Raw genomic sequence first — 25,994 nt, 5'->3', positions numbered from 1 at the left:
AAATTCTTCATTAAAAATAAAATATAGAATAGGTAATTTGTTTCTGTCATCAACAAGAGCAATGAGAAACAAATCGAAGCGACGCCCGTAAACATTTTTGTTGAGTGCTTAAGCTGCTTATCTATAACTGATTTATGTGTATCATTTAGGCTTGTGACGGTATAACAGAAACTTGAAAAATGCATTGAATTGAAATAAAATTTTAGAATAAAGATATGCCATAGAATTACTATCCGGTTATTTGTGATTTCGCATAAGCCTATTCATGATTATGTTTAATGTTTTGCAAGAATTTATGAAGCGAAGCTGTCTGTGCATTGCTGTGTGAACGACGTGTTTTAATAACAGAAGGAACGTGATTTGCGCTTGACACACGAAATATTGCGGTCAATGGCAGAATACGAACTGTTGATTTCTCCACTTGAGCGGTCACCCGAAGACAATAGCAGATTCATTACGAAAAAAAAAACTTACAAAATATCTTTGCCAGCTACATCTATCAAGCTAATTGAGGCTCGATTTGTATTAGAATATTACATAATGATTGACAATGTCTTGATTGTTGTAAACGAGGACGTAGGACAAAAGATTGAGATGAATCGGTAGATGTGAACGAGAAAGTTACAACTTCGTACTAATGCATGTTATCCAAGCAATGAGCAAGCTAACGCTGTTATGCTATTAAGCTGTTATGTTTGAGACTACGACCTTATGTCTTAATGTTTATATAATAAATGGCTCATTTATTCTAATTCATATTATATAAGCTTACATGTGCTTTAAAGTTATTGATTCAAATTTTAAAACGGTTGAATCTTTAATGCACAAAGACAGTGTGTATATGCAATTCTAAATAATAATAGTTATTTAAGAATTGATACCGACAATCGAGAAAAGACAGCCAGTCACTCGGAAGTTGTTAGGAAATTTCTAAATGTTTGATGTGAACGAAAAATGGATACAATGCGACGTGATAATCGGATGACCCTCATCAAAAACCGAAATTACCATACTTAAAATTAAATTAACCTGATGTTTAATTACATAAAACGTCTTATAACACTTAAACTTACCTAAGATAACTGTCCCGACAAACAAGCTGAGCGTGACTACCGTGAACGTGGAAAATCTCTGTAACAAATGTGCCATTGTTTAGAAATCATACTTTTATCGTAGTCGGCGATTCAATATCGACTTTAGCCAAAAATTGATGAACATTTTGCTCCACGTCCAAATAAATAAAATTGTGTCTAATAAATGTCTGTTTATAATCTGATTCTCACTGGTGGTAGGACCTCTTGTGAGCCCGTACGGGTAGGTACCACCACCCTGCCTATTTCTGCCGTGAAGCACTAATGCGTTCCGGTTTGTAGGGCGGGGCAGCCGTTGTAACTATACTTGAGACCTTAGAACTTATATCTCAAGGTGGGTGACGCATTTACGTTGTAGATGTCTGTGGACTCCAGTAACCACTTAACATCAGGTGGGCTGTGAGCTCGTTCACCCATCTAAACAATAAAAAAAAAATCGGACATTCAGTAAAAATAACAGCTTTTTATTAAATGAATTTGTAAATATAAATATATATTCAATACAGGTACATAAACAATAAATTAATTTTCAATTATTTTTTTTGTTTCGGTTCATCTCTGAAACCGCTGCACAAATTTTTTGGAAATGGCCCGTTTTATGTGAAGTAACCTAGGCGGCAGCTTTTATTTTAAGATTTTAGAGAAACTCACAGCGTTTCTAGGATTAGTTAGTAAATGCATACATTGCGACCATGTGCTATCGGCTTAGAATAACACCACCCAACTCTTCTTTTGGGTGTCGGCAAACGTAACAAACAGATTCACCGAAAAATTGCAAAAAGAAAAGTAGCGTTATAATCCTAGTTTGATACCATTTGGTCTGGTCATTTGGTCTGGCATTTACTGATTGTATAGTGTCTTTTAAGCCCACACAGGTAGGTACCGCTATCCTGCCTATTTCGGGCGCAAAGCCGTCATGATTTCAAGTTTGAATGGTGGGACAGCCGTTATGCATTGTAACTGAGACCGACGCGGCGTCAATTGAAATAAAAACCACAGATTTTGCACATTGCCAATAACCTATGTTTCAAGCACTAGATACATTTTGTACACATATAGAGTATTATAAATTTCAAGGAGGACGACGGTAGGACCTCTTGTGAACCGCGCCGGTAGGTGCCACCACCCTGCCTATTTCTGCCGTGAAGCAGTAATGCGTTTCGGTTTGAAGGGCGGGGCAGCCGTTTTAACTATACTGAGATCTTAGACATTATATCTCAAGGTGGGTGGCGCATTTAAGCTGTAGATGTCTATGGGCTCCAGTAACCACTTAACAACAGGTGGGCTGTGAGCTCGTCCACCCATCTAAGCGTTAAAAAAAAAGGTGCTTAATATCCAACGGCGATCAAAAAGAAAATTTGTGTGTCGGTACTGTGCGGTTTGTTACCTCTTTTCTGATTCCAGGGAACACGACAAGGAAGGCGAGGTAGAGAGTCAGGGCGGCGAGCAGCAGTGCTAGTGCAGGCACGTCTGCTGCCACCGCCGTCCTGTTGTGATAGGCGTATAAGGTAGGGCCGCCTTCCTCGCGGAACGCGTCAAACCACCCCTTCATCGCTCCCCCAGCCTGGAACAAAATCAAATTTGAATTTAAATTTACTGGCGGTAGGACCTCTTGTGAGTCCGCGCGGGTAGGTACCACCATCCTGCCTATTTCTGCCGTGAAGCAGTAATGCGTTTCGGTTTGAAGTGTGGGGCAACCGTTGTAAGTGGGTGGCGCATTTACGTTGTAGATGTGTATGGGCTCTAGTAACTACTTAACACCAGGTGGGCTGTGAGCTCGTCCAACCATCTGAGCAATAAAAAAAATAAAAAATAAAAAATGATTTTAAACAGTCAAATACAGTTTTTTTAAGTGTTTTTTCGGATCTTGATTAGTTTGTTCAACTCTATCTTCCTTTGCTAGTGACGAAACGGTATTTATAATTTAGACAATTTATCAAAATAATAATGTATTCAATAAGTTAAATAAAATTTAACTAAATATTCATATTCACATGAGACATCAATTTTTTTTATGGATACTCGTTTCATTGTATCTATGAGCACAATGGGTCATTCGCTCGTTTGCTAATCTATAGTAATTGTAAAACATATATATTATTTTACTGATTGATTAATGTTAATCTTAAGTCTCTGAAGGTAAAATATATAAAGCTTGAAAGTTAAAGCTAAAAGAACAAAAGCTTTATTACGTCGTTTGATTCATTTACCTTCCTAAATTACCTTCTGCGATTTTGATGGATAATCGAAAAACGATCGTAGCTGACTTCACAAAAAATGCAGGCTGTATTGTTTGTTGGTCAATAGAGTTTCATTATTTTCAGAAATCCTTACAAATATAATTGCTCTTTATTATATGTAGCTCTCAGTTATATATTTTAGCTTAACGTTGAAACATTACCGAGTGAATTTTGAATGCCGTCTTTAATGAAGTGAAGCAGTTATTCAAATTTACAGATACATAGTTATTAAAATTTATGCAAACAAACACGTATCAGGATGTTATTTATATAATTAGCTGTCACAAAAAATTGTTTTTATATTTCTTAGGTATTTATCTAAATTGATTATTCTTTTTTATGTGTAAAGAAGCATTATTATTATTACATTGCTCACATTTATATATTTATAAATATATGCGTTGTATGTGTATGTATGAATGTCAATTTACAGATAAATCGCGTGTAAGTAATTTCTCTCCTAAAGTGATTTTTGTCCACCTGATGGTTGTCTGTCTGGAAGAGATCGCTCTTAGAAACAACAACACGGCCCTTTGTACTATTTTTTTTGTATTTGATGTTTTGCATTTTTATTTCTTTTGTGTGCTTTTTTTTATTGCCCTTGTAGGCAGACGAGCATACAGCCCACCTGATGGTGAGTGGTTACCGTCGCCCATGGACTTCAGCAATGCCAGAGGCAGAGCCAAGCCGCTGCCTATCGCTTAAGCATACTCTCTCTTTCTCTATCTATCGGCTTGTATCGACTCTTCAATAAATATCATTTCTGTTATCTGACAGACGAAAAGACTTATCGTTTCTGAAGAAAATTTAGCATATTAGAATACCTTCTTCAAACGAGACTTGCGGAGAGTACTTTATGGTAGGCAGCGGCTTAGCTCTGCCCCTGGCATTGCTGACGTCCATGAGCGACGGTGACCACTTACCATCAGGTGGGCCGTATGCTCGTCTGCCTACAAAGGCAATAAAAATAAAATAAAAAATACCTGTGTATTCAGTACGTCGATATTGATGAGCAGAATATGTACTAGTAATTATAATAATTACTTTTGTGTTTCTATATAAGTAAAACGTTTAGATGGCGCCGACTGCGATTATCATAACGAGACTTGGTTCGTTGGAATCTTAATGGGATGAATAGTTTAATTCCGTAATTCGTTTTCATTAATATGAATATACCTCACGGTTCGGTTATAATTTGAAAATGTATCTGTTTCTATTGAATTCCAAGAATTTACGGATGATAATTGTTTTTTTAATTAGTACCTATGCAATAGGATTGGCTGGTTACAGGCTTAAATATTATTACTTTCCTTATAACTAGATGACTTTATATTTTAGTTGAGATAACCGAACGAGAATATCGTTCATTTGATGATAACGTAACTAACCGACAGCAGCCTCAATTGTAGGAAACTTATCATTATAACTTGCTGATTAAGTGTAGGTATACATAGGCGGAACGCTGGCGAAATATTATTGATTCTTACGAATTAGTAGACATACAACTTTTAACTTTTCTGTTGAAGAAGAGGAGGACATCGGTCTTCCTTTTCTTCTCTGCAGGCGCCGGAGTCCGAAATAGCCCTGTGATGTAAGACCTTATAGCCCGGTCTGTTACCCCCCTTGACTGGGTATCCGTAAACGGAATCCTCAGTTATGAAAAAGGTATTATTACGGTGTGAGACTTAAGAGTCTTTGTTCTTCATACGTCAGCAATGCAAGCGTACGTCAGCAATGCCAGAGGAACAGCTAAGCATCAGCTGGAATCTCATTTGACATGTTATAGAACCAAGGAAGCATTCCTCTGTAGCAGGTGCTTTTGGTGTATTTTTGGAATGAGCTTTCTTCTCGAGGGATTGATACGCGTCAATCTTTGAGCGGAAGTGTTGCCGTCACTTACGAACTTAGGGCAATTGACGAATAAAATCTATAAATAATCGGGATATAACGTATTTATATACATTGGTATAAACTTTTGATATTCAAATTATATGTTGCTGCTTTTTTTATTAACAAAAAGTCAAATCAAAATAAAAAAACATAAATCAACTCACACAGTAGAACAGATCTTCCAATGCGCTTGAAGGAGGCACAGTTCCCAAGATACTGGCTACGTTGCCTCGTTGGACAGCCAGACTCACTCTCTGTGCAAAGTACCAGCCAGCCTTAGCATCACGTGTAACCTCCTTCAAGCGTTTGGAGATTTCTGTTAAAAATTTCTTTGCTTCAGGGCCCCAATGGCCGATCGTCTCAACCGCGAAAGGCAAAAAAGAATAAGAGATTATATAAGAAGAATAAGAGATATATTAAATTACAAATATGTCAAGTTGTGTACTTGACACAAATATTCATTGCAATAATATTTTTTACGATCTCTTCGTTCTCATGTATTACGAGTATTTATTGATATTGGAATTATCATTATATTATTATATGTACCTCTTTGGTCGTTTGTGACGCGAATAAATATGTGTATTTACACTATTCCTTTTATTATCATTTTGTATTTGATGACATCAAATGTTTCAATCGTTTTGCATTTATTTAAGCCTTACGTATTAATTTAAAGATTTACTAGTTTCATTAAAGTTTGATTTTAAACGTACTTTGGAAACCATAGGCATCACATCGTGAATGCTAGTAGAATGCGAAATCTATCTGATATAATTAGACAGAAATCTTAGTTTCATTGTAACGACGAATGACATTGCAGAATAGTACTCTCAATAACTAATCAAATCTAATACTCACTTCCCTACACTTTGCTGCCTGGTGGAGAATGTCTTAGGTGTTAATTTCACCAATAGTCTTAGTCTTAGTATAATTTTTTTCTTTTTTTTTAAACTATTTTTTTCCTGATTCCCAATTATGAGTACACACCAGCAGTACTGAAGATTACTATCAAATGATTACTATCATGTATATTTGCCATTTAACCTGATTCATTTCTAAGATTATTGGTATGATAAAAATATTTTCTTAAATGACTTATTATGAATTGTAATTTTTTTTAATTATATTACAAGTTTTTCGACTTGCCAGGCGGAGAAAGAACAAGTTTATAAATATAAAATATTCTTCAGAATCCCTAAATTTTAGCATAGAGCTGCAAAAAAATTAAGACATACACCTAAATTTAATGCTCATAATAAATTCTGTTTACGGAAACATCTACTAAAACTGATGACTCAAAACTGATGATGATTTTACAATTTTGAATTTGCTCAATGTTGACCTTATGTTAATTTTCAAACTGTTGAATTACCTAACGATGATAAACATATATTTTTAGCACGCCTTTTATTAACTTGACCTGTGTATGTTTGTATGGTATCTTTCATCGTAATTTTCACCAACCTAAAGCCGTTTGATTTATTAGTAGCAGTCCGATTTAGATTTGAAACATTTACATACGTATCAAGGTACGACGACTAAACAATAATTTTATTTGGCTTTGGCCTAAGATTCTAACTAGGATGAGCAGGATTAAAAAAATCTTTGACTCGTCGTGTTATTTCAGCGTATTTTCTTCAGTTTCTAAACTAAATATATTAATCTTTACAATCATAATCGAGCGTAAAAATTTCGCGAACGAAAAAACCATTCGAACTGTTATATCCCTAGCCTGTATAAACTAATGCTTACTCATCATAAGCCCTCTCACAGTGATTTCATGAGAGCATACCAGGCTCAGTTCGGGTCAGATATTCATTGAAGTGAGACGTTTACCAATTTTCCTCACTATCTCCAAATTCTTTTATTATAATTAGTTATCTATCTATGTATATATATAAAAATGAATTGCTGTTCGTTAGTCTCGCTAAAACTCGAGAACGGCTGGACCGATTTGGCTAATTTTGGTCTTGATTTATTTTTGGAAGTCCAGAGAAGGTTTAAAAGGTTAGATAAATATGAAAATGCTCGGAATTAAATAAAAATAGCAATTTTGTTTTTCCTTTGATGTGTCCCCAGTTGGACGGATTCATTTTGTTGTTTTAAGTTTCTTTTATAAAAAACTTTAGGTCTTTTGTTTATCGATTGAGGCACTACAAAGTCTGCCGGGTCAGCTAGTTCATTATAAATATTGTGTAGTGTCGAATGAATCCTTTTTTTTAAAAAGAGTTCGCCCTTCTCAGTACTAACAGAACACATTGGATTTATGAATATAGTCAGTGCTTTGTTCGTAAAGTTCAAATAGTATTTATGATCCTGAAACGGTGTAGGGTATTGCAACGTTGCTTCGTATCTCGATCGGAATGCGCAAACGTGTTGTGAAATACGCAGCTGCACTGGCCTCCGTCTGTTTATTTTCGTTTTTACGAATCGAAATGAGCTACGTACACGTATTTACATTCATTGTTAAAAAGAGGTGTAGGGTCGTGGGACACCGGATAGGAACGAAATTCCACATAAAAAAATAAAAAAAAAAAAATTACGAGAAAAATATCGCGCGGTGAAATATCGCTGTGCGGAAAACAAGGCCTTATTCCACGGACTTTTTCTTACGGTTTTTACTATCACATTTTATTCAGTTCGGTCGCGCAGCAAAATCCCTATCTCCTCCAAGCCTGCCGTAAGGAACTTCGTTCCAAAAATTAATGAAATCGAGTAATCGTCGATCGGTAGCGAGTGTTATGAGTAGCCACGGGCAGCTATTGTCATTTTGCTCGTTTTTGTGGTACCCGCTTTGATGGTGCGATAGCCATTCGAATAACAAATAAATAAATAACTGGGAACAAATCAAGCACGATCACTCAGCCCCAAAATAGGGTTTCTTTTGTTATGGATACCAGAGACTAACATAAACACTTATATTGATATACATACGTTTAAATATATAAATATATCTATAATAAACACCCAGATAAAGAACGAATAAACCTGTTCATTACACGAATGTTTGCCCCATGTGGGAATCGAACCCGCGACTCTGGACGCCTGGGCGTAACAGACAGGGCCGCTAACTACTGTACCGCGCAGTCAGCCAGTACGAAGAAGTTAAACCTTTTGTGTCGAAGCGAGTAGAAGTGTTTCCATTTTGACGTCAATGGGTTCTGTTACCCGCAAATGGGCCGAGAGCTCATCCTAATAAGTTACAAAAACTGATTTTCATTTAACTTGGAGGTTTTTTCAACAAAAGGACGGAAATGAATTAAGTGTTGTTTATTATATTATTACACGCTCAGCTGGTAATTAATTTATAAATGTTAAGAGATTGTACATTTTGCGTAACAAAATGCATTGAGTGTGAAGTTGAAAACGTATCCGTTTGTTCTAAATCTACAAGGACCATTACCCAGTTACGCCTTTTCTAATTATTGCTAAGAACTTGAACTATTTTAAAGTCTAACCATAAAGATTGGTGCAGTTCGTAATTCGGCGAAATCTGATGTTTAGGTACATTAAATGCCTTAACTCATTAACATCTTTTTATAATTTTCAAAACTTCCTGCAAGATGTTAATTTGAATGTATTTAATATAACCTATGTATCGCATCTTGTAAAATTGAACTAATAATTTTATACGCTTATACAAACATTATAACTTTAAACATGAAATTGATTCAATTCAACCTGTTGAAGACACAAGTTTGCGCGTTCTCTGCGAAGAAGGACCCCTTTGTCTAATTCCAAGGAGTATCTCTGCAACGTTCCACGAATATTGTGATACGTGGGGTCGACATTTCGACCGATGTCCAATTATCGATTCGGTATTGTCCTAAGTTCTAATTGTTGAAAGAGTATGATGTATTTTTTACGATTTTTTTTTTCATATCTATCTGAGAGTGGTCTCAGCGGGCTATTTTGGCCTCATCTTCATCATGCTGCGTCAAATGCTATCATCAAATGCTAAAATCTGCCCTAGCAAGAGTAGCGCTCCGCTGAATCTACCATCGACCTACTTAGAAGAGGCTAGGGGTATAATTTTTAAGGAAGTTTCTTTCCTAATCTCTGTATGAACTTTACATGCTATAATATCTTAAACCATTATTTTCTACCGTATGCATTAGTATTCATAGACCCGCAGCTTGTAAAGTAAACGAAGTATTACGAAATAAAGAACAAGTACCCATGTTACATTAAGCTTAAACTGTAGAGGACCAAGAATATTATATGCAATTAGTTGACACTACAAAATCTAAGGTTTCAGAATATGGAGGCGGATAATTGAAAGATATTTAATGAAGTTTATTGTGACTAAAACATATTGACAAGCACATTCGCTAGCATTTCAATGTGCAAACATTCGTTTAGTTGCTACTAGCTTTTGTTGTTCTTTGTTAGTCTTTTTTGGCCTTTATATGTTTAATATAATGAATTTTTTTTTAACAAGAAATAAATACTTCAGCAAAAAATAATAATGAGAACATCATCAATGTACTTAGTTAAAGTCAATTAAACATGCTTTTTTAAGGATAACTAAAAAAACTATTAGTCAGATCTTAATAAATTGACTCCATGAGAAACAATCTCACAGGTTTCATATAAAAAGAATCATCAAGATCGGTTCGCCTAGAAAAAAGTTCTGAGGTAATAATAGCACACACACAAAACAAAGCTAAATTGATGGCCTCCTTCTTTTTTTAACGTCGATTAAAAGTCGCACTTCCATTTGTTATTTTTATCTATATATAACAAAGGCAATAAAAAAAAAATACATACATAATAATCAGAACACCGGTTGATATAAATTGTAATACAGTTCATATTACTATTAGAAGTAGTTCTTGACATCAATTTGAAGGCTCTGTAGGCGTGTCGGAAGTGAATATCTCAGACGTGCTTAAAGGGTTAACAGGAAACAAATAGTTCTCATACTATTGAGGTTAGATACGTTCCCTTTTACAGTATGTCTTTAGTTTATATTAGTCGAGGACATGATCACAATAAGAACGTTTCAATCTGTATATTTTATTCTGCAAAGACTTTGATAGTGATTAGTGTATTCATTATGAATCCTCTATTCACGTGATAAAGTTTATATGAATAGCGTATATTGATTATAAAAATATTTTTTTCAGGTGATCTAAATACTATGTATTCGAATTGAACATGTATGAATGTACTGTGTATAAAATAGTACAGTTTCAAAACTCGCTGTTAGAAGAATAATTGCGAGTTTGTCTTGATAATAAAACTTATAGGTAAATTTAAAGAAATGTAAGAATTTTAACGAAGACGACGAGGAGAAGCTTCAGAACAAAAGTATTGTTTTTATAGTAAGTAGTCTCTGCTAAATCCGTTGTAGAACTCCTAAACTTAAAAAAAAAACAATTTTTAATTTAGCGTGAAAATGTATTTGTCGCGCATACGTGTAACGAATTCACGTACATAATAAATACGCAGTCTGGCAAAGTAGCATTGTTATGTCAGCCGCTAAGTATAGTTTATTAGGCAGTTATTAGCATAGTTGTCGCGGAAACGGTACAGACGGCAGTAGGTAGGGCTGTGAAAAATGCGATTTCATTAGCAGTTTCATGTCAATTTGTTAAATCTCTGAATTGAAAAATTGTTCACAAGCTTATCTTCCTCGTGCGTCACAAATATTACTTTAGTTAAGGCACAATTTATAAATGCTTTCTCGTGACAGCCCTGCTAAATTTAGTGTAGTAATGGTAAGTATACTACTACAAAAATTATATACGGCTATTTTCTGATGCAAGGATTTCTTTGGTACGTATGTAGCTCAGATTTTGTGATGTTAATGTGTTGAGTGAGAGGAATGAACTTGAAATTTTAATTTATAAATCACTTATGTAACGGATGGCGAGTTCTGTTTAACATTATTATCTATTCAATTTGATATAAGCAGAAAATATCACGCTATTTTTAACATATCAAAAGGTTTGAATGTAATCCAATAAACTAGTCGTCGTGGCCTAAAGGATAAGACGTCCGGTGCATTCGTATCGAGCGATGCACTGGTGTTCGAATCTCGCTGGCGGGTACCAATTTTTCTAATGAAATACGTACTCAACAAATGTTCACGATTGACTTCCACGGTGAAGGAATAACATCGTGCAATAAAAATCAAACCCGCAAAATTATAATTTGCGTAATTACTGGTGGTAGGACCTCTTGTGAGTCCGCACGGGTAGGTACCACCGCCCGGCCTATTTCTGCCGTGAAGCAGTGATGCGTTTCGGTTTGAGGGGTGGGGCAGCCGTTGTGACTATACTGAGACTTTAGAACTATATCTCAAGGTGTGTGGCGCATTTACGTTGTAGATGTGTATGGGCTCCAGTAACCACTTAACACCAGGTGGGCTGTGAGCTCGTCCACACATCTAAGCAATAAAAATAAAAAAAACTTCAAATTTACAATATAAAAAAAAAGTTATGAATGTATAGAAAAAAAATTATTATTTTAACATACTCGATGCTGATATTAAATCTAAAGTGTTTACGAGTATGTAAAACTAAATTTTGCATAACGTGCCCTCTTTTTTAAAGTCGACTAGTATGAATATTTGTGAATAACTTTGTGTTCTAAGGAGTTGCGCTTTAACCCACAGCCCACTGAGTTTTTCGCCGGATTTTCTCAGCGGGTCGCGTTTCTGATCCGGCGGTAGATTCTGCGAAGCACGGCTCTTGCTAGGATTCGTGTTAGCAACGTCGTCAGGTTTGAGCCCCGCGAGCTCACCTATTAGTTAAGGTTACGCTGAAATAGCCTCTCAAGGCTACCAGCTTAGGTAGGAAACAATAATTAAATACTCAAATTATCCAAAGCTGCGCTACCGTACCGGCATTTCCGAGATTTTTGTTGTAGTACCATCATGTGATAAAGATGATGAGTGAGTTGTTCCAACTAATGAGTATTTTTTATTAATAAGTGTAATATCAGAATTTAATAATTATCGTAGCGGAGCATTAGTGACATTTAATACTACGAATAAATAATAAGTTGTAAAATTTGATGATCAAAACATTTAAATTTATGCATAGTTAGCATTATTGCTAGCTTTTGCATGGTAGTTTCTGCTATAGAACTACATATTAATAAGAGGGCACCAGTTGTGTAAAGGAAATCTATTTCGTATGGCTTCGTTACGTGAGAAGAATCTCAATGTTATTCCTGTTTAATGTTAATTAAGAATTTGCGTATTAAAATGAAGATCACCTCAACAAAGTATTTAACGAGTATTTTATACGTAGGTAATTACAAGCCGTCAAAAGCAAAAAAACAAAACGTATTTTGTGCAAGATAATCTTTGTACAAGATTAAGTTGATTAGAATTTTGACCTGTATTCTCATTTATGTGATGGCAATGAAAAATGTGGTATTCATCAAGGGTAACCGCAAGCACTTAGATTAATCTGACAAAAAAAGCTATGAATGAACGGTGGTCAACGAACGCTCAACATCAAGAGCGTCACAAAGTTAAAACGTCAAATTGGGTTATTGCCCTCATGACGTACGGTATATCATAAATCCGTCAACAAAAACTGTCATTAATTTTAACACTGCTTCCCCATATAACCATATTCCCTATATAATATGGTAGCGGTAGCATCGTCACTTTCGAACTATTCAATATAATAAATTATCTATCTCTATTCTCTTTAATTAGCGTCCGCAATAATGCGGTATTTTTATTTAGATATCCGTGCCTCTCATTAATTCATATCCGGACTCGCGAATTTCACGTGTACATTATTGATTACTAAGGGTCATCGATGAAAGGTAGGCAATTAGTAAAACTATAAATATTCATAGTAGAAGAGTAACAAAGTATAAGGCAACTTATCTCGAAGCCAGCACGTTTAAAATAAAAATAACATCATGAAAGAAAAACATCATTAATTTGCTAACCTAATGATTCTATTTAGCATTATAGCTTGGCATGATGGAGCTGTGAGCACTCACATTGGTGTGACTGTCCTGATGTTGCGGTTTGAAGATTTAGGGTAGCTACTTTTCCAACGCAATTAAGAATACCTCATGTCTTATGGCGAGTGTATTCCCAATGTTGTGTTTAATGAACTCCGCTGATTGTTTGACACCAAATAATATGCTAAGTTATAAACCTATAAATAAATAGACAAAAATAAAATACTTATCCGTCATTTCTATCTCCTCTATCTGCCAAGCGATTTTCTTTCTTTGCTAATAATAACCGTTGATGAGTTTTAATGTCTAAAATATTTTTTGAAAATACTTAATAATTTTTTGAAAATATTAATAGCAAAAAAATACAGAAAAACGTAATACGCAAAGTTAATACCTAATCTAACTTAACTTGTTAGTAAACTCAAAACGAACTAAAGTACTAATGAACCTGGTACATAAAGTTATGCTGGTCTCGAGTTTGGGTCGTTATTTTCGGATCGTCTCCAGGAAAATGTCGTGTTGCCCATATTCGATCAGTTCTCGAGTGTGAGACCAGGGACAAGTCACGGTCGTTCGAAGTCGAGGTTCTTTAGACCTGAAAGAACTAGTGAGTCAGCCTTGTGTTTATGAATTTGTTACATATTCCGGTCACGTCCATACAATATAGTTCTCTTTATGTTGTTCAGATTTGAATCTATTTAGATGTTCTTTGAGCTTCTGTGAAGGTTGACCTCTGAATGAGGTTGGCTAATGAATAGTATAGTTTTAAAAATACATAAATAATCTACGATTTTGTTTACGAACTGTTCTTTTAAGTTTCAATACACGAAGAGTATGGAATGTTTCGAAATATTTTATAACGCTTCTAGTTAAGATCGTAAATCAAAGGGCACCGCTTTACCATAATTATTGTGAACTTGACATCTCATTTGGCCTTCTAAAGGTAATTAACATAAAATATCCTATTTGTTTTACATAACAAAATTTTATAAGTGGAATTTAAGTTTAAACTGCAATTCTTGAGAGACTATGTAAAAATCGATACAATTTCGTGATTAAATAAAAGCTGCTAGCTATTTTTTTATGCTTACTTTTTATTGATTTTATATGGAAATGACATCCTTTTGCATAGATATGAAAAACTTATAGAAATTATATAAAACTCCTAAAATATTCCAGTTCATTCCTATTTCAAACGAAATGCATAAGTGTAGTTTTAAGTAAAGCTCTATGTAAAAGCTACAAGTAAACTCTATTCTAGTAATAAGATAAGATATTTGCAATAGGCCTGACGCTTGAAGACTGTTTTGAAAAAATCAGCTTAAATTTTATGTGGAAGGAGAAAATATGACTGATTGAACTTCCAAAATATATAAGCAATCGAACTTGACGATGTGAAATACCCAATGACGTCAGATCAGCGTGGTGACTCATTAACTGTTTATTTTGTAATTTTATATAATACATAATCAAACTTGCATAATATTTATGGCATACGTTATTGGATATGTAATATATAAACGAAGAAATTAGTTAATGTATTGGGATTTGTATTTATTATTTTGTTAACAGTTTTTTCCCTTCCTATTGGCTACGCGCGGACGAACAGGTGAGCTCACGGACTCAACCTGAGAGAATTTGCTAACAGCAGCTAACAGTAGAAATTAGTGGCTAACAGGGATAACAGAGTTAACCGCAGTACTATCTGGATATATTCCACATTTTAGAAAAATGTTAACAGTGATTAAAAAACCGATCCAGCATTGTTGCATTGTATATCTGCGATAGAATTATCAAGGACAAATTTATTCTTGATCTGCAACAAATAACCCAAAAGAATGCAATATTAAAAAAGAAGAGGAAAAAAAAGATTTAAAAAAGCATACATTTGTTACCATAATCTTGTAAGGTCAAATTTTTTTGGTTACGTTACCATTCTACTATTGGATGCTCAAGTGTTTGAAAATAATTTGATGTTTTCATATAACGGAGATGTTGGAGAGTTTTTGATTTTCTGTTACGTGGCTTATTACCAATATATTTGCAGTAAAGCTTTACGATACCAAATTTGCTTCAAACAATATACTTCCTATGCAAATTTGAGTTATTCCATTTAAAAATAGTCATATCTTTCAAATTTGTGGGCAGTATGAGACGAGTAAAGATTTAAAAATACACCTCAGTTGATCTTTCTTCTTAATTAGATACGAAAATAGCATACGTACACACACAGGCATTAATATATGAATACAGCGCAATTAGCAAGCCCTAATATCGTAAGCTCGTGTAGGTTTCTTAACTAATCGAAATTACTTACTGTACCTACTTCTAAAAAGATGTTCGAAATAGATCAGATAAAACAAACCGCTTGCTTCTCTACGTGAGTGCGGGCATGCCGACGAAGGTGGTTACATAACCTGTCGTGTGTTCCGATCCGGTCCAATCATTCGGCACTTGACCTTGCCACTTGCTTACACCGAAATATCGAGCTTTGCAAACAATGGTGGTTTGATTAGATTTTAATTGAATCTGCGCTGATTTGTATTATAGCCTATACGAAAGTTAGAATGGAAGGTTGTCTTTCATTTCAGTTAGTAAAAGTCGCGACAGACTCAAACTCCGATGGTTAGATGGCGTAGAGTACGACCTCAAAGTTATTGGTGTCAGGAACTGGAAGGAGAAAGTTCTGAACAGAGCAGTCTGGAGAGATATACTGGATCAGGCTAAGGCCCACCCTGGGCTGTAAGGCCTAAGATGATGATGATGACTATTGAAGTTAGTCCATGATTTGATCTTTTAAATTAAAACGTAAAACAAATTGTCAGATTTACCCTACCTGTTTTTTTTTCTTACTTCACTCATGTTGATCAAAATATATTAATTTTGTTTATTTGTGAACATATCAATTATGCACATCCAAACAACATAACCATGCAATGAACAAGAAAAATGAAATATAGAAGCAGTGCCTATCTTTTTGATATTCTTAGAATGTGTAATATATAAAACAATTAAGAAATGCCGATACAATCACATGAACATACATTTGAGAATTTCGCCAATATGGTTATTGAATACAAATATAACTTGCAAGTGTGAGGAGCAAAAAACATTAATAGTGCATTAGATGGATTGGAAAAATCCAGGAATGGAAATTATCAAAACCCAAAACGTCGATAACTTAAGTTTCAATTATTTCAATATCATTTTCGAGCTTGTTTTAAGCAATCCATTTGGTGATGAACCGCAATTTTTTGTGGTTTCCATAAATTAATTGAATATAGAAACGTAGGTAAGCAACAGTTGAGATAGAGAGATAATTTGATCAGTGCTGTTGAGAAGAAGTGGCTGCGTCTGTATGATGTGTTCTAGATTTTAAAATGCCATGAGATGGAATTGCAAAAGATCATTATTTAGCACTTGAGTAACGTTGAAGAGTTGAATTAAGTCTAATAAATCTGCAATATCCACATTATTGTCTATTGAACTAGTTTGGTTGGCAAAGCTGATTTCAGATTATAATGAAGCAAGCACATCTTTATGCTACATCGTTCTTGAACGATACTGTACCATCTTATATATATTTTTTCCTTAACCTGTTTTTTCCCAACCGACATCTGATACCTTTTTCTTTTTTTTTTTTGTCAGGAGGAAATCGCCGGACTCCCGCCCTCCACTGGGGATGGAGGGTGGGGCATGTCGGAGTCGAACCGACTAAAACCTCCTGTCGCTCTACAACCAACGTCCGACCCTCGCAACATCTGATACCTGAGTAATGGGTTTTAGTTTTGTTTTAACTCAATCTTTTTATAGTGGATGACTGTTCAATCTTTATCCCTCGTACACGATTATCAACAAAATAAGGTACCTCTTATATAGATTCATCATCAGCAGCTGATGGTCCTGGGTTGAAAAACACATAATATATTTATTGAATCATGAACGAAATATGAAGATAAGCGAAAAAATTCAAACTTTCAATATGACATGACGAAGTTTTTCGGTGACGTAACAACTTTACTGTCTGTTGAATTCACATGTCACCGTGGTAAAAAATGGTAACAATAAATCACACAATTTTTGCAACTATTTGCTAATTTTTACATGCTAGTTTAAACTGGCGGACAGCAAATGGCCGAATTGTTGGCATTTGTTTATTAAATTATGACAAAGTTGCGCTTAAATAACATCAAGACAACAAGTTGAAAAATAGTATTATTTAAATTAGGTAAGGAATATTATTGATCATTAAGAATGACTGAATTTTGTTTTTCGTATTCTAGTTCCGCTTTTGAATAAATTTCTCCCTAAGAATTATTGCTCCTCTGTAGGTAATGTAAGAGCTGTATGAACAGGCTGAGAAAATGTCAGTTGACATTTCCTCTCTCAATGTATTAATTTTATTATTATATAAATAACCAGTACTCGAATAATTCCATCAAGAAAAAGTTCCGTATCAATTAAAACCAGTTAAATCCATTGATTTGAAACATTGAAAATTATTTTTGTCACCAATGTCTTCATTGTCTTCAATGATCTCGAAAAATATTAAAGTTCATATAAATATAGGTAATACTCAATTGCACAACTCACAACAATGTCCGTTATTAAATCAACAGTATATTAGATAGTTGTCGTGTATAATATGTAGGTATATGCATATAAACAGTGTAATCAATGCCGTGATTTGAATTATTTTAAATTAGGTACCTTAAACTAAATCAGTATTAGTTGTGCCATGTATTAAACAAGAAAAAGTGTCTGAAAATACATATTTAAATTAATAGTAGATATATATTATGTAGCTACGTACAATATTTTGCTTTTCCAATTCATCGGATTCTTACTAAAACTGGCTTCATTTTGAAGACTTGAAAAACTATTTCCAGTTTATTACTTGTAGTCGTAGTTTCGACGTAACAAGTTTGCATTGAATATGCTCTGGTGTGTAGCCTTCTCAAATGACAGCACTGCATAAAAACGACGGACGGTTGGTATTCGAGCCAAGGTCCTGTAATGAGATATGTTGGTTGATAGTTAGCTGTCTTAAGAGAGTTAAGACAATTATTTGCTTCGAAAGATAAATCTCGACAGGGTTAATAATTATTGTTTAACTCTGTTTTAGCGTCCGAGGAACTAGTTCCTAGCGTCAAACATTCGCTTTGTTAAGAATAACTCTCATCGTACATTATCGCAGCTATGAAACATTAACAGAAATCGGACTTATGAAAAGAGCCCGATGTGATTTTTATTGCATCGTACTTGAGTTTTATCAGAGCAATGCAGCTTAACATAATGTTTTTGTGTCAAATTAATTGAGTTTAGCTTGACCTTAAAAACCGAATTTTAATGTTATGTCAGATTATTTGCAATAGCTTAAATTCTTCCGATGTTTTCGAGGTTATTTCGAGTTGCGGATGTGTTAGACGGCTTACGTGGTAAAACAATAACGTTGCGACACTCTAAGATTCAACTTCATCGCACCCAATTAATGTGGGAAATAAATATTTATCTGTGCAACGATCTCGATGAGTGGTCGTATCGCATGTATTCTTTTGTTATTTTTCATTTTGGTCGAAATTATGTTGATTACTTTGCAAGTCTATCGTTTTGATGTAGCAGCTTTGTTTGAAGCGGCGTTGTTAATGTAATCGTTTTAAGTAATGCTTTTTTGTGCTGTTTTATTTTTTCCTTAATCTTCTTACGTAGCTTACCTGTAATTACAAGAGCCAGTATGATGTATATATGAAGTTGCTAAGGCCATGTGTTCTACACCAAATATTTTGATAAAAAATGTTCATAATTTCCATCATGACATTAAGTTTAAGCCGTCAGTCATCTGACAATAAAAAATATATAGTTACCGTTTACTACAGTATATGCAATCAAAGGCAGCTTTATGTCCAATGCGTGTCGCAATTTATATGATCATCTCAATCACGAACTAATTTATAGCTACAATCAGATAATTCAATTTAACAAGCGTTCGGTATGTTTATGAGATCATTCATTTCAACATTAGAAGGGACCTGTGCTGTATTTATTGTAATTATATTTTATTCATCTATTCCTAGTCGAGTTTTAGTGTTACAATATCTAAATGTTTATATTTCGACACTTCAATTCTCTGTCAAATATTGATATTACAATTGTTCAATTACCCATCGTTAATTTTTCATTCTAATGGTATTCTTGTATATACTTATACAGTATAGTCTCAGGCAGGATATAAATAAAGACAACCATTGTATAGGTTAATGTTTCTAATTCAATCCGAAGCGTTTGTGGCTTAGTATAACTCTGGGTATTTTGGTATCAAAAATGTGACAATAAGATCAAATTCTTGATTGAACCTAGCACGTGTTCACGGACAACTTCCATGATAGCCACTGTATAAAAGAACCAAATACTTCATAATAAATGGCAGATACCGTCAAATATCTGCTATAAAATACTGATACCTCCGGATCAAAGGATGGAACAACAATTACACAATTAAATTGGGTTTTAACCTATTGTGTGTGTTGCGTGATGTGACAACGCCGACGCAGTCCATTGGAGTTGTCACATCTTGGATCACAGTAGTCACTTTTTCTAAGCAGGCAAACATGTGCATGACACGTCGTTACTGTGACTCATAGACAACAATAATAATAACATGGACATATCCTGCTATGCTCGACTTCTGCGAGTGCACCATCTCGCAGAAGGAGGCGGCGGGGCGAGTGAGGGAAAGCTCTCCTCACTACGCAGAAACCCGCCGCCGCCGAGCAGGGGGTCGGGACCGGGGTCGTATCCGTGACCTGGCCCCCTAAGAGCTAGGGGTCCCACCCGTTTTGTGCGGGGAGGGACCCAGACGAGGGGTGGCGTGCTCTGCACGCTCACCCGCAATAGGAAGCCGGGTGATGGTAGACCGCGTTCCCCCGACCGCTCTGGGGGAAGGTGTAACGCGGCGCCATCAAAGCGGGCTCTCGGCCCGCTGAACGAGGGAACCGGTGGTCGTGTCGCTGGCGGCCACCGGTCCGGCGTCCGTGGGACGGTGGGATGGATGTAATGTGCTCTGCGTCAACCCTGTCCCGCCGTTTCAATAGCCCCGACTGGGCTCCGGCCCGGTCCGAGGTAGGGCGCCGGTTCTGAGCGGCAGGAGTTTTTAGTGAGGTTCAACTCCCACATACCCCACCTGCCGCGCGGGTGGGGATCCGGCGATTTTCTCCTGTGGAAAAAAAAAAAAAAAAAAAAAAAAAAAAAAAAAAAAAAAAAAAAAAAAAAAAAAAAAAAAAAGCTGCTGGCTACAAAGACAACCCTTTTCAAACCTCATTTGGCGGAAGTCATAGCCCTGAAAAAGCACCCAAGCAAAGCCAAATGGTGGTGGTTTTTACATTAGTCCCCTGAGTTTCTTGCCAAAACTTCTAAAATGATTGCTATTCAGATCCGATGGTATTATAAATCTCATAAAATAAGTAGTTACCGAGGAACACCTGTAGAAATTTTCATGAACTTTATGTTGGAAATGATTACGTGCTAGTTTAGGCTAATATACTATTTCTCTAAGTAACGTTTTGGGGTTAAGCGAAAAAGAGAAGATCTTCCACTATGAGGGTGAAATTTCTCGGCACACTGACGGCATAAATATTATTGCTTAGAGCTTGTATATATGCAAACCTCTCTTGAAAATGACGTTAGCGAGATTCGTTCGTCAAATATCTTGTGTGATAGCTACCCTTTGCCATGTACAAAATAATAAAAGGTAAACATTCTAAATATGGTAGTCCATGTTCAAGAGTAGATTAGGTTATTATCTTATCTTATTTTATATACTTCTTATCTTATCTTATTTTTGATATTAAGAAATCTTTATAATACCTTACCGTACCTAATAACATTTCGTTTTGAATATTAACGACCACCAAGTTTTGGTTGGAATGCAATAATAACCACTAGCATCACAAGAATTAGGTTCATTTTTAACCGATTTCAGGAGTAGGTTTTTAAATCGGATTGACCGGAATAACATTCTATATACTTCTTCCACAAGCTTAATAGTATTATTCCGAACTGTTTAATGAGTTTTATTGGTATGTTATTAAGCTTGATTCAATTTGAAATGTTTAAGATTATTTTTAAAAATTCATTTTTTTTTCTTTTGTTTTGATGTTGACTTTTCCATAATGGTAGAAAAAATGTTTTGTATATTTTTATTGGCAATACTAAAGTTTGTCAAAAGCTATTCAGCACAAAAAATATCAGCTGACAAATAGTAGAGAAAAAGTTGGTAAAGTCTTTTGACTTTTAGGAAAATGAAAATAAGAAAAAAATCAAGTTACTATAATGAACTTTGTTTATTGGCTATATGGCTCACGGCTCACATAGTGATAAGGTTTTTCCACAACTTGAATGCCATATATGAAGAAGCTTCAATTTTATTGTAAAACGAAGATTCTATATTGTTTCTATTTTATACGAACTGTTTTCGCCACGGAACACTTTTAAACTTGTTTAAATTACTCTATACTTACAACAGTTACAACAGCACTTACATTAATACAAAAATTAACGTTGATTTTTACGTCTTGCTAGAACAGGAAGACATCGACTTTGATTGTGAAGTTAAAAAGTCAACCGGATGATCCACTGAAAGTCATTGAACCAGAGAACGGTCTTGACAAGCGGATACTGAAGTGACAGATTAGTAGGAAGGTTTAATCATTGTGGTCGGTGCTTCGTCATTTTAGAAAATGAGCTGTCTATTGTAAGCCGTAATTTAGCTTGCCAATCTATTTGCATACTAAGGACGATTTTTACTACCAATAACTGAGGTTTTAAAGATCTATTTTTGGTATATCATGTTGCGTAAAGCTATTACTTTGAAAACGTAAGGTTCGATTTTGCTCATATTCCGCGAGTTTTTTTTGGGCGTTTATATTTAAATAAATACGTGCCGTTAAATTTCACGAATTACGATAAAAGTTAATTATTATTTACTTTGCCTTTCTAAAACCATCAATAATAATTTTAGTAGTTTGACTGTTGTTATCTAACTAAAGACATTCTGTATATTAGGCGCTATGAGCTTAATCGAGAACATTAGAAAAATATCAAATATCTCTCCACAATTAAGTAATTATCTAGAATGTCAGCAATTTGTTAAAGCCACAAAGCTCTATTAAATATATAAGTCGAAATAAAGTGCATTCGCAAATTTATTGCAAGAAATCTGAAATGGGTCTGTGATTTGAAACAATGTTGTGTTTAACGATTTCTATGTGGAGGGAAGTGATATTTAAGTATCCCATATTTGTATTACATATATGTATATGTATATTCATAAACTTAGAGTTAACTTAACACACTAAGTTTATGATTTGAATAAATATTCACTTGTATTGGCATCATTCAAACGTATTGTCCAAGTTATTGGTGTGATTCATTCGTATGAAAGTTAATTGTGTTCCAACGACGATTGTATTCGTGAATGTGTTTAACTCAAACTAATTGTCTTCAAAGGTCGCGTTGAGACTATAATACATCCTGTTACCATTCTAGGCAATGTTGATTGATTATACGATCATTGGACCGATCGTGTTTTCCCAACTGTACATTTTGTTTACTCACGGAATCCGTATTAAGCTTCACCAATATAATATAAATCAAACTTGATGTCATTTTATTGGCTGATTTTATACGAATGTTAATCTATAAATAAGTAAGGGAATGTTAATTAGAATGCTTGGAGTATCACCAGTAAGATAACATTATGATCGTGCTAACAGCCCGAGTTGTTCAAATTTCAAGGGCTTATTTTGAAACACTGATTAACTTGCTTATCTCGTTGGGTTTTGTTCATTTAAATACGTGCGAACGAAGGTAATCTGTTAACGTTTTGTTAATTTCGTAAGTTTGCTAAATTATTTAGAAATCAAGCGACATTGTCAGGTACCTTTTAAATTAAGCGTGAATAAAAATTATGATTTAATATAACTCACCTTTTTTTTATTATAATTTTGGACTTATTATCTCCTAATATGGCACAAGGAGTATTGGCACAAAACATCACACAATGTACACTGAGTATGCAAAATCGAATCACTTCATTTTGTCACTGGTCCAGTTGAAGTGGGCGAACGCGGGATATTGTGCCCGTATCGAGTGTTTTGGTTCGCGGGTCGTCACGTATCTATATCGAGTTGCTTATAATATCGTTCGTGTTGTATCGGTAAAGGCTCGGGCGGCACTGAGAGTTTTATTATTGTATCGCGGGAAGGCGCGCGCTGCTGTTGTCAAGGTTTCGGTGGTCGCGGTCGACCGCGTACCGAGACTTATCTGGCTGCTCCTTTGTCGTTCTCGTTTTGTTCTCATCGACGTTTTAAATTAAATAATAATAATCTATATAGCTTTGAAGAACGATTTGAAGCTATTAAATTGATTAAAGTTCATTTTTAGTGTTTTTTTTGTGGATTATAAATATTTGATTATATACGCTCGATCCTACAGTGTGTTTTCTGCACGGTTAATTAGAATCACACGCGGGTAAAAATAGTTCCGGTTTTTTTTAGATCTTTTTAAACAGCTGTGATTTGATAAGCTGGTTAGTGTAGCCTTCAGTGGTCCGTAATTTAGGACACTGACTCCCAGTCGGAGCCAATATATTTGTTAAAGATATTTGGCATTCGTGGTTTGGAGGTGCTTGTTGCTGTCTTCTATTTCCGAATTTACGAAAAATATTTATTTTGTATTCTCCTTGACATTTTAATACTAATAACCTATTATTATTCACGGGTATGTTCTACGTTAAATACCTGTTAGAAATATTATATAGGTAAAGGATGCTTATAATAAAACAATTGGAATATACAACATAATGTTTGTATATTCGTAGGCAATTTATTCATTAACTAACTAAGTAGTAAAATTATTTGTAATCTTTACTTTTAGTTATATAGTAAATAAATAAAATAACCTATTTTTCTCAAGTAAGTTTTTGGAGGTATTTTTAAATCGGCACGATTGTTATTGCTGCTGGATGAAAAGCTGTTTCACGATTGAGGTATTTTCATAAAATTTAGATCTTAATATTTAATCAAAAAATATTTAATGATCTGCGGAAATTTACGACATTCTTTCGTGAATTACTTTTTACTTTACTTCTATGAATGACTTAAAACTTATCAAAATGGGTTACGGCGTTCATGTTGTGATGTATCTTAGCCTCCAATAGCCGCTTGCGAAGAGATAAAACGGGGGCTTATTAAAAAAAGCCGCGCTTGTAAACGTGACAACGGTTTATAACTATAAACTGTATTTTTATTAAAAAAAACGTTTATAGCTGTGACAGTTTATTTTATGTTCCTAGCGCTTGTTAACACGCATGCTTAAGATTATCTTAAAAAAACGGATCTTGTAGCTGTTTTGCGGCACCATGTTTGAGTGAAAACGAAATGGCGTTTCCGTTGATTTCGAGTCACAGAGCGATTGTAGCATTTTCAATATACTTATACTATACTTGAGGCCTTTCTTTTATTTTATTTTTATTGCTTAGATGGTTGGACGAGCTCACAGCCCACCTGGTATTAAGTGGTTACTGGAGCCCATAGACATCCACAACGTCAATGCGCCACCCACCTTGAGATATAAGTTCTAAAGTCTCAAGTATAGTTACAACGGCTGCCCCACCCTTCAAACCGAAACGCATTACTGCTTCACGGCAGACCTTAGAACTTATATCTCAAGATGGGTGGCGCATTTACGTTGTAGATGTCTATGGGCTCCAGTAACCGCTTGGCATCGGGAGGGCTTCCATCCATCTAAACAATAAAAAAAATAGTTTAAAAAAAACTAAAAAAATACGCTTTTATAGAAAATCTAACTAAAAAATAGAAAATAAATTTTAATAAATTTGAATTAATAATAGTGTAAGAAGAAATGATTTTATTGTAAAAAAGCGTGGGGTGCTTTTCAGGATATTAACAAAATAACCCTTCTACTCGTATCTGTTCATAAAATATTTCGCTTTAAAAGCTTTCGAGTGAGCCAAACTATTATTTAAAGGGTTCCTAAAACGATTCTGATATCGCCATGATTAAGGACAGATGCAGGCAGCAGCTCTCTCAAGTACCCGTTTAATAAAAGTGTGTGTAATCTGGGAAACGAGCCTCTAATTATAATTACTCGAGTCTCGTTTAAAGTTGAGATATATAGACGAAGCAAGAGAAAAACAAAAAAAAAAAAAAAACTAAACCAAATATACTGTTTTCATTCAACCTTATTGTTCAATTAAGAAATCAAAATGAATACATAAATACATAATCGGGGACAAAATATCGTTAGTCACTTGGCTCCAAACTAGGATTCACTGTACAATGGGAAGCAAAGACCCATGTTCATCTTATGTGCGTTTAAACACATAATATAATATAAAGGTAAACTCATAGCAAAAAACATATAAGCCCGTTCGACAGACTTTCGCCAGATCGAAACCACGGCTCACGGCTCAGCAGTCAAAGCCGATAAACTACCGTGCCACGTAGTGAATAAATAATATCAAAGTCGTATTAAGAATCTAATTAAGAGGTTGACCTTTCTATTTGGCGTACACGAGTACAATACTATGTAGGTAACTGAAGGAGTAAATAACAATCAATATTCATTTCCTGATAAGCAAGGCCGTATAGATGTTTCCTCATCGAATTAGTTTGAATTTATTAGTATGCATCGATATAGCCTTCTCGTGGTGACTGTCTGCTGTACTACGGTTTCGATAATATCTTAGTCATCTTCTAGAAATATATTCCTACCAAATTCCATAGGTCATTTAATAAGTAGTTTGTTGAGATTT

General features: G+C 34.8%; 1 protein-coding gene across 2 annotated transcripts in view; it reads right to left on the bottom strand.

Annotated features, from left to right (window-relative positions):
- Window positions 1-25,994, bottom strand: part of mol (dual oxidase maturation factor 1 mol) — a 70,499-nt gene that overhangs the window by 8,211 nt on the left and 36,294 nt on the right. Inside the window, exons 1-3 of one of the 2 annotated variants that reach the window (XM_089729473.1) lie at window positions 23,146-23,395; window positions 2,479-2,655; window positions 1,074-1,131 (exon numbers count right to left, since the gene is read on the bottom strand). In XM_089729473.1, the coding sequence (XP_089585599.1) occupies window positions 1,074-1,131; window positions 2,479-2,643 (223 nt within the window). In that variant the 5' untranslated portion in view covers window positions 2,644-2,655; window positions 23,146-23,395. Of the gene's footprint in view, window positions 1-1,073; window positions 1,132-2,478; window positions 2,656-23,145; window positions 23,396-25,994 lie in introns of those variants that run through there. The other variant, XM_028183585.2, reaches the window with a different exon arrangement.

Source organism: Bombyx mandarina, chromosome 08, assembly GCF_030267445.1.
Source record: "Bombyx mandarina strain Sakado chromosome 08, ASM3026744v2".
NCBI classification, from domain to species: Eukaryota; Metazoa; Arthropoda; class Insecta; order Lepidoptera; family Bombycidae; genus Bombyx; species Bombyx mandarina.
Note: the sequence above shows the minus strand (reverse complement) of the source record. Positions and strands in the feature narration are given on the sequence as shown.